General features: G+C 54.3%; 1 protein-coding gene across 1 annotated transcript; it reads right to left on the reverse strand.

The window, feature by feature from the left end:
* Positions 1-77: 77 nt before the first annotated feature.
* On the reverse strand, positions 78-10,184 carry Jph4 (junctophilin 4). The gene is made up of 6 exons (XM_004646671.3): positions 9,543-10,184; positions 8,477-9,026; positions 7,047-7,818; positions 3,331-3,449; positions 2,492-3,024; positions 78-1,621 (listed from the first exon to the last, which is right to left on the reverse strand). Exons 2-6 carry the CDS (start codon positions 8,853-8,855, stop codon positions 1,538-1,540), a joined length of 1,887 nt encoding a protein of 628 aa, XP_004646728.2. The 5' UTR covers positions 8,856-9,026; positions 9,543-10,184; the 3' UTR covers positions 78-1,537.

Genomic DNA, 10,184 nt, shown 5'->3' on the forward strand with positions numbered 1-10,184 from the left:
AGAGTTTGGGTTTTGAAGCCATCGCAGCCCAAAGGAGATGATGATCCCCCCTTTTTTGAACTTTTTTATTAATATATTTTTTGTTAAATTTCTTTGTATTTTTTTCCTGCAAGACTTGGTGTTGGCGGCACTGTTGTATAACTTCAATCCCAAATTCCATGAAATAGAAACCAGAAGTAAAGGTTGAAAGGGGAGGAAGGAGGGAGGCAGGCCAAGGAGTAAACAGTTTGACTAGAAAAAAAAGAGGGTGTGTGTGGTGGGCATTCCCGGGCAAGGCCATTCCTTGAGGGAGGGGGTTGGCAGGCAGCTGTCTCTGCCTCATGCAGGGGAGGGAGGAAGGATCCCCAGGGGACCCTACAGGCCCCTTTCTAGGGCTTCCTGCCCCTGGGGGGAAAAGCTAGTACCAGGGATCAGCCAGCAATCTCCACAGGTCACCCCACCCACCTCAACCAAGGTCTGAGGCCCACCTCCACCCCTCCAGGGAAGAGGAATCGAGATAGCAGCTTCCTTTGATCCCCTCTGTCTGCTGTTTCCCATTCCACAAGATTCAGATGTGCGGGGAGGGACAGAACCCATTTGGAGACTACAAGACTTGTCCCAATTGTTGTCCATGAGCCTGTTAGCTCACTTGGTTTTATCCCCCCAGAAACGCCTCCCCTGCTACAAATGCCAGAGTTGGGGAGCAGGGTCCTGGCTTAAATGCCTCTAACCCTCTGCAGTAGAAGTGTCTTCTTCAGGCCCTATAGGAATTTAATCAAAGGCCACAAGTGAATCCAGACCAACCAAATAAACTTTTAAGGGACACAGAAGGGCAGAGAGGTCAGTGGCAAAGCCAGAGAGGGGTGGGTGTGGTCGTTCCTTTACACATTGCTGTGGGCTCAGCATGCCCTCGCAGGGGGTGGGAAGAGGGACTGGCTGTAGAGGAAGGAAAGAGGGAGAGCCTAGGACCTTGTTCCATTGTTTCCTGCCTTTAGCTTCCTCCAGGGAGGGTCAAGTTAGGCAAGAACCTAGCTGGGTGCTGGGAGGTGAGGCAATACCCTCCAAGGTGAGAGAAGGAGGCAGCGCCTCCCCCAGCCTTTTCACTTGGGCCATAGGCCTCAGCCAGCAGCTTCTCCAGCATCCAGTCACCTTGTTCCCATTTTTTTTCTCCTTTCCATTCAGCTTCCAGGACACTCCTCAGGACACCAAATCCCCACCCTCAGCGAAGTTTAGGTTTAAAGAAAAGGTAGGGAGGGCAAGGGGCAATGGTCTGACTTAGATTGGTGTGTCTCAGAGATCAGAGCATCTCTGAGAGAAAAGCCCTTCGTATGTAAACAATCTGGAGAAAAAGGGGGTGAGGAAGAAAGAGAGGGGTCCAGGATAAATGACAGAATCTGAAAGAAGAGAAGGAGGCAAAAGCAGGAGACAAAAACAAAGGGGGACAGAAGAGAAAGGAAAGATAGGTGCAAAAACAACCAGGATGAGGAGACGAGAAAAAGGCAGGCCAAAGGGGTGAAGAGGCAGGCAACCAAAGCCAGAAGTAGGCCAGGAAGTAGCCTCAGGTGAGGAGCTGGGAGAACAGGAACGCCAGGCTGAGGTCCAGGAGGGCCACGGCTCCCACCACCAGCGGGTTGGCAGCTCCCTAGAGAGAGAGAGGGAAGCAGCCTCAGTCCCTGAGGACCACATCCAGAGAGCTATGTTGTGCCTCACTGTCTGGGCTTCAGTAGCAAAGCTGAAGGTCCCAGACACCTCCCTGCAGACAGCAGGTGGATCTCCTTGTTTAGTATTTCAAAACAACCCCCTTCTCCCAGGAAGCACCCACCTTTGCTCTGGCACTCTCAAGACTTTTTCCCTCCTCCCTCCACTCCCCTCCCATCAGCATATCATGTGGCCCCAGCAGAAGGTGCCGGGTCTTAGTAGCAGTAGCAGACGTTGGCAGCAGCAGCCAGTACTGCAGTAAGGCAGAGGGATGGAGGGGGTGAGGATGTGGTTGCTAGGAAACAGAAGATGGCCTGGAGGCCAATCAGAGTATAGGGTTGAGGAGAAACTCCGCCTCTTCTGGTCTTCTGCCTTTTTTCCTATTTTCCTTCTTCCCAGGAAAGGGAGGAGGAGTGAGGGTAGGGAGGGAAGAATTTTTTCTTTTTTTATTTCTGGGCACCAAAGAGAGAAAGTGCGGAGGTGGGGGTGGGGGTGGAGTAGGAAACTGGGAGCTGGAAATGATATGGAAGGAGAACAGGAAAATATGTTCTGGTTCTATCATTAATTATTAGTTTGTAACTGTGGGAAAGTTACTTTAACTGCTTTGGGCCTCAGTTACCCCATCTGTCAAATGAGGGAGCTGGGCTTGAAGGTCTCCAAGATTCCGCCCATCTTTGAAGTTGGCTATTTTTTTGCAGTGGGATATGATCCAAGACTAGCCTGGCATGAAGTCAGAGTCCCCCAGGGGATCTTTCCAGAGGTCTGGAAAGGGTGGGAGGCCAGGCTTTGGAAGTGGGGACCAGGGATGTCTTACCGGCTGGGCAGGCCTCTCGGTTGCAGCAGGCTCCTCGGATTCTTCCATCAGGCACCTGGCATCCAGACCCGTCGGGGAAGTGGCCCTCAGGACTGGACTGGCAACAGGCTCAGGCTCTGAGCCCCCTGAAACCCTTAGCTGGGGCAAGGGTTCTTCATCTTCACCCTCCTCCTCTCGAAGACTTCCTGAACTGTCGCTGCAGCCTCCAAGGAGTGAGGAACCATCTCTGGGCCCTGGCCCCTGCATCCCAGCCTCATCCTCAGCTTCGTAGCCAGCTAATTCCTCCACCTGCTCCCCCGGGCCCCCCCACTCCTCAGGCCAAGCTTTGGGGCTGGAGAAGGGGCCCCAGTCTCCTCCAGGTGGCAGTGGGTTCCGGCAGGCAGGGGGTCGCCAGGGTTGGCGGGAGGAGGCAGGACTGCTGGGCAGTTCAGGGGAGCCCTCGGATGGGGTCAGTCCATTCTCATACACCCCAGGGCTGTCCTCATCCAAGGGTTCTGTGTCGGAACCTTCTGAGTCCTGCCTGGGTCTGCGGCCTGGGGAGGGATAGCTAGGCATCAGTGGGACTTGCCTGAGCAGTTGCAGCCCCTGAGGCACTTCCACAGTCTTTGGTATCCCTAGGCTCCTAGCTTAACACCAGACCTGACACCCCATTAGCCCGGTTCATAATTTTCAGTCCCATCCAACAACTGGGCATGGTCCCCATACTCCAAACCCTTGGACTCTACTTTGGCTTTTCCCATCCCCCGACTTCTGGTGGTGCTTGCCCTCCCCTTTGCAATCACCTGAGCCTCCCTGGCCCTCCAGGGGCTCACCTATTCCTCAGGTTGCCCACAACTCACCTGGAGCCTCGAGCATGGGTTGTAGGTCCTCTGCGATTAGTTTGGCCATTCGTGCTGCCTCCACAGCCTTCTCAGCAATGCTGCTGGCTGCCACAGCCTTTAGGAGGGCGTCTGCTGCCCTGTTAGATCCCAGGGGATGCAGACTTAGCAGATTTCCCCCAACTTCAACTGCTCAGACACTCCAGCCCCCTCATCCATGTCCCCATCATATCACATCCTCACATCCTATCTGAGCTGGCCTCTGGAGTCCTCACCCTGCCTCATGCTCTGCCAGGGTAGCAGGCTGGAGAAGTTTGCTTTCATTTCCTCTCCTGGACTGGGCTGCTTGCAGCCATCACACCCTCCTGCTCTTCTCACACCCTCTACCCTGGCGTCCTGTAGTAACACTTCCTCCTTCCAGTGGCAGGGACCAGGCCCTCTCTAGACTGTTATTCCATTGCTGCCCTGTTCCCTGCATGGTGACAACTGAATTTTCCCTCAGCATATCCTCTGCAGTCCAGTTTGATGGTTACAAGTTCTGCCGATGGCCCTCTTTGCAGTGAGTACCTCCTGTTGTTACAACCCCTCATACCCCCTCTGTTCACATGGCTCACTGTGGCGTCCAGGGGACTGTCCTGTGCCACGATCTTTCCTTCCTTACAGGTCTACCTCTCCCCTACCCTCTTGTTCCTGCCCCCTCTTCCCCTTGCTACTGCTAGCCCTCCTTATTATTTAATCCTACCTTTTCCAGGGCAGTTTTCCCAGCATGAGAATTTCCCATTTGGCTTTTTTTTGGCCTCTTATCACACTGTTCTCCCCACTCTGTCACTGGCACTGTTCCCCTGCCCTGCCTTATGCTTTTCTGAGCTTCAGAACTGGAATAAGGGTGGATCTCCCTTTTATGCTACAATTGCATCCTCTTCTCTCTGCCAGTGTTTTCTCTGTATTGTAATTATTCTTTCTGAGTAAGCTTCCACACCTGTTTCATCTTATTTTGCTCCCTACAGGTCACCTTGAAGCACTATCTGTCCTTTGCCTATTGTTTCTCAGTTTTCCTGATGTAATATGCTTTCTTTATTTTCCCTTCCCTTTCCTTCTCTGCTATTAATTATAGATGGCTTGCAATAGTTAGATTACTCCTGTAATCCTGACTGGTGTGTGGCACAAAGGAGCAGAGATAATCAGATGGAATTTGCTATGGGCTTCAATGGTTCAAGACCCCTGAGTGCTTCTGGCCTCAGGCCCATGGCTTAGAAAGGCAACCTGGATCCGAAGGATAGTGATGTCCACTGAAGTCTTAGGTCTAACTCCTATTTATGGAAGAACTTCAAATAACCTTGTTCTTTGCTGTTTTAGGGTGTTCAGACTGTCTATGAGTAACGATGTCCTGAAAGTGAGCTGGTCTTGGGATTGGGGCAGGGTATAAAATCATAGTCTTGAATTTCACTGGATTCTTCTGACAACCACAACATGACAAGGGCCTGTGTTTTTGTGTGGAGGGCATGGGTGGTGCAGTCTGAGCAGTAGACTTAGTCTGTGCTCAGGCATCAAGACCAGGCTCAGGCTACCTGGCAGAGGCCCCTGCTGCTGAGGCTGTGCTGTTCCCATGGCAGCCAGTAGCCAATCAGAGTTTCCAGGCCTGTTGCTGGGGAGACCAACCAGCCTCTTCCTACAGCCTGATCCTCTTGTTACTGAGATCAGTTTTTTTCTTGCACAAGCCTCCACCTTATCTAGCCCAAAATGTTCCCTATTGCTCTGCCCTCCCCCTTCCCTGGCTTAAAGCCCTGGATCCTAACCCAGACACTTAGATACATCTACAGATGTATATTCTCTGGCACATGCATTACTCTAGATTTGACATGTTCCTACTCAGGCATAAACACACACACACACACACACACACACACACACACAGTGACCCATTATACAAATTCACTGATACAAATTCACTGAAATATATGTGTGTATGTTACTGAGGATCAAACTCGGGACCTTGTGCTTGCCAGGCAATATTATTTGATATTTATTTTTATTTATTACATTTATTTATTGTGTGTGTGTGTGTGGCCAGCTCAGCCCACCAGGGGGCGGGTCTGGCTGGCATGTGGTGCTGGGGATCGAACCGCGGTCCCTGTGCTTTGCCAAGCTTGTTTCAAGTAGGTGCTTTAGACCACTGAGCCATCTCTCCAGCCCCCAGGCAATATTATTTGGACATACCCTTTTTTTTGGGCAGAACTGGGGATTGAACTCAGGCCCTTGCGCTTGCCAGGGAAGCACTTATTCCACTGAGCCATCTCCCCAGGCCTTATTTGGACATATCCTGATCTCTATCAAGCTCTCTGAAATAGCCTTGAATTTTTTTTTTTTTTTTTTTTTTTTTTGGCTTTTTGAGACTAGTAAGACAGGGTCTTACTATGCAGTTCAGGCTGGCCTTGAGTTCACTATGTAGCCGAAGCTGACCATGAACTCACAATAATCCTGCCTGAGCCTCTGGAGTTTTGGGATTATTGGAGTGTGCCACCACACCTGGCCTCATCTTGAATGTTAATAAAGTCCCTACACTCTCATCTGTTTAAAAAACTGAAATATGTAAACATTCAAATTGTGAACTTTATAAATCAGTGGCCTATGGATCCAATTACAAATAGGTTTTTGGCTTTCTTTACATCTGTGGTATCTAATTCCAGAGTCACAAGTGAGTATTAAACTCTTGGAATGTGACTAGTTTGAATAAAAATGATGTGTTGTAAGTGTAGTTTACACACCAGATTTCAAAGATTTGATCCAATGGGAATATATAATCTCAATATACTGATTACAGATTGAAATATTTTGTTTATATTGGTTTAATATAATTTTTTTTTTTCAGTACTGGGATTGAACTTGGGACCTTGAACCTGCCAGACAGGCACTTACACCACTGAGCTATATCCCTGGCCCCTAATAGAAATATTAAAAACTTTTCACTCATTTCTTTTTATTTGTAATGTGGCTAATAAAAAATTTATAAAGCCATATTTGGCTTACATTATATTATTATTGGGAAACACTACTTTGACTAGCAAGGTTCCTTGTGCTTGCCAGAGAAGAGCTTATTCCACTGAGCCATCTCCCCGGCCCCATGACTAGCAAGGTTCCTGATGCATGGAAATGTAATCTGATTTAAAGAAAGAAATTTTAATTTATAGGTAAGTCCTTCCTCATAGCTTCATCAATGGGTTAAAGTCAGGGGAAGCAAAGCTGGGAGACACCAGCTCTTTCAGGTGGGTAGACAGACTGCATAAATTAAGCCTCCCCAAGGCCTAAGGCTGGAACACTGCCTGGCTGGGGCACAGTTAAGAAGGGACCACTCTCAGTTCTGCCCAAGGCTGATGTTCCCAGAGGCCAGAAGGCTGGATGGGCTGCAAGAGGAAGACCAGGGGCAGGTCAGTTTCAAGAGGTCTCTGGGCAGAAACAAAGAAGGCTCATTGCTTCTCCCACACATGATGATGGATTCAGTAGACAAACATCTCCACGCACAAGACACTGAGGCAGTTTTGCACTTCAGCAAACATCCAGCCACTCAGTCACACCCACATCCACCTGTAGCCTCAGATATAAACAACCCAAGCCCAAGGGCTACAACTGCCTGGCCTTAGGCATGCTCTTTCCCACCAGGCCCTACGCCTTGGATCTTGATCCTCTCCTAGACATCCTCTCCTTTCCTGTACCTAGAGCACCCTCTCCTTTTGGCCCACCTGGCAGCGGCAATCTCCTGGCGCTGGCGGGCAGCACTCACGGCTCGACGGGCGCCCTCGACGGCCCTGTCCACCTTCTCCTTGACTTTGCCTCGACGCAGGGCCAGAGGCAGGAGGCTGCGAACACGGCCTCCGTGCACCAGCCGGTTGCGCTTGTACTTGCCCTCTTCACGGGAGCCGTCCGGACGGGTGGTGCGCCCGTAGCCGTGCCGTCGGTTGCCCAGCCACTCACCCTCGTAGCGCAGCCCGTTGGAACGCTGGCTCACGCCGAAACCACTGCGCCTGTCAGCACGCCACTCACCCGCATACACTTCAGTGGCTGAGCCCTCAATAAGGGCGGGAGGCGCTGGGACTGGGGGCCCGCTGGCCTCGGAACCCGGTGGTCCGGTGCTGCCCACCTCGCTGCTCACCTCGCTGCGCAGGGATCCCCGCTTGCTGCCCAGGGAACTGCGGCGCCCACCTGCCCGGAGCCCGCTGAGTAGCAGCGAGCGGCGGAAGAATCCACCTGCTGCTGGAGTGCGCTTGCGGGAGGACGCACCGTCGGCGTCCCCGGGCCCTGCTAGCACGAAGCCGCCCCGGGAGCCAGAGGCTGGGCTGCCTCCCTCGTCGCCTGGTAAGGGCAGGGGTGGGGGCGGCGTCGGGGGGTCGCTGTGGCCAGAGTCCAGGGAGGTACGGCGGGGTGAGCGTAGCAGCGCCGCCTGATGGTAGGGTACACTCTGGCGCACCCCATAGCCGTGGCGCTTTCCAGACTGCCACTGGCCCTGGTAGGTGCCTGTGGGCAGAGTAGGTGTGGAAGAGTCAGAACATGGTGCTCAGGCTCTTTGCATCCCAGACCCCCAAACCTTCCGAAACCCAAGTGTCAGGTGAGAGAGTTGGAGGCAGCTGGCTTGGAGGCTTGGAAGTACACTGAGAGAGGCAGCCAGGCCAGGTGGGGTCGCAAAGCCTAGCCAAGTCCTAAAGAACATGTAGCAGGAGACACGTGGATTTTGGCAAAATGGGTAGACAGGAGAAGGTGGGGAAGGCAGGCTGGGGGTGTGTGATGGATAAGGGTGTGAGGGACAGGCTGATACGGTGGGGAGTGTGCAAGATAGGCTTGTGACAGGCAAACAGGACTATGAGGGACATGCTGACTGGGGTAGAGGTGTGAGCAGACAGGCAGGCAGAGCGAGCGAGAGCAGGCAGGAGACAGTCAAAGGAGGAAGGCATGCGTGTGTTGGTGGGAGATGCAGAAAAATGGGGCCCCGTCATAGGAAGGGGAGCGGCATGGTGGAGAGATATGGGTGCATGGAGAAACAGGAGGTGGGCGCAGGGGCGCATGTGTAGGGAGCAGCAGGGTGTGGAGGGCACATGGCTCAGGAAGGCACCGCGGGGCAAACCGGCGGGGGGCGCACGCGGACGCGAAGGTGGACAGCAGTGGGCCGGGCCCGCACCTCCGTCAGAGTAGGTCTCGGTGCCGTAGCCGTCCTGAAAGCCGTCCTTCCAGAGCCCGGCGTAGCGCAGGCCAGACGCGCTCTCCCACACGCCGCTGCGCCCCTTCAGCCCGCCCAGCCACTCGCCGCGGTACGTCCAGCGGCTCTTGCGCTCCACGCCCAGCCCTTCGCGCTTGCCCTGTTGCCAGTGGCCCTGGTAGCTGTGTCCACCAGGCCCGGTGAAGACGCCCAGTGACTCGAAGCCATGCGCCCAGCAGCCGCTGTACTCACCCTGGGCGCCGGGCCCGGTGCACACGCCGTAGCCATGTGCCCGCCCCGCCTCCCAGCCCCCCACGTAGCAGCCCCCGTCGTCAAAGTCGAACTTGCCCCCGGGGGACATGCATGTAGTTGGCGCGGCCTCAGCCCCCCGGCGGCTCAGCGCATCCTGGGGCTGGAGAGCCGGCTGCAAGCCTGGGGGCCGGGAGAGGCCTGGGGGCGGGGGCAGTTAGACCGGGGCTGGGCGGAGGGGCCCCAGCGCGGGCAGGCAGGGCCGGACCCTCATCCTGAGTGGCTGTGGGGAAAGAAGGGGGCAGATGGAGAGCGAGACCCCTCCTCTTTACCCGCCACTCCTGGGCCAGGTGGCTCAGGAGCAGCAGTACCGCCCCCTGTCCCCTCCCCCGCCTCCTTCAGCCCCATCTTCCAGCCTCTCCCAAGCTTTGCGGGCGCGGGGGCCTCTCCATCCTCCCAACTTGTAGAGGGCGTCTCCCAGCAGTTGGGGCTTCAACCCCAAACAGGAGTCCCACTTCATCAACCTAGAACCCCAGACTGCCTAGGAGGGAAGGGCAGTGTGTGTGGTGGTGGTGGGGGTTGGCAGAGTAGTAGGCCACCGCTTTCCCGGTTGATATTAGAACCTTCGGTCCTGGTTCTTTGGTTCCCCAGTAAACCGGGAGTAGAGGCTGTAGCGGGGAGATGGGACCGAGGTGGGAAGGCGATTTGTGGGGAAAAGATAGTGGTGGGGGAAGCTGTGTAGGGGAAAGGCCAGGGTGGGGATGGGCAGATGGGTGGAAAGGAGGGGGCAGGTACTCACCATGTGGGCTGAGGCGCAGGCTGCCTCCCAGGCACGGCGTTCATGGCAGGATACCTCCACTCCCACTCGGGCAAGCCAAGCCCCCTCCTCTTCCGGAGAGACTGCTCCAACCCAGAGAGGGAAGGCGAGGCGGGGGAGCTGTGGGAGAGTCCCCTCTCTCCCCAGCTGGGGGGTGAGGTAGTGGCAGGGGTGGGGGGAGAAGAGAAGCGTGTAGGGGGAAAAATCTGCCTTGGATAGAGGTAGGAAAAAGGAGCTGGGAGCTGGATGAGAAGGGGGAGGGGGCTGTCAGGAGGGCGAGTGTTTTTATTATTTTTCTTATGGTTGGGAGAAGAAAAAAAAATCAAAATTCCGATTCCATCCCAGCACAAATCAATGTTTGTTCCATCCCAGCATCACGGGGGAGGCTGGGCCAGGCAGATTTAAAGGGGCAGAGAGAAGAGAGAAAAGACAGAGGGTGGGGAGAAGAGGAGAGGAGGAAGAGAGGGTCAGTGGCTAGGATGAGGATGACCAGGAGGGTAGGGGGTGTGCCCGGGAAGAAAAGAATGGGTGCCCAATAACCCTGCAGCGAGAGAGGAGGCTGTAGAGAAAAGGATTGAGAGGTATGAAGACCCCCAGGGTAGAAAGAAACCCTGGCATGCAGGC

The sequence above is a fragment of the Octodon degus genome, unplaced genomic scaffold (assembly GCF_000260255.1).
Source record: "Octodon degus isolate 3935 unplaced genomic scaffold, OctDeg1.0 scaffold00276, whole genome shotgun sequence".
Taxonomy (NCBI): domain Eukaryota; kingdom Metazoa; phylum Chordata; class Mammalia; order Rodentia; family Octodontidae; genus Octodon; species Octodon degus.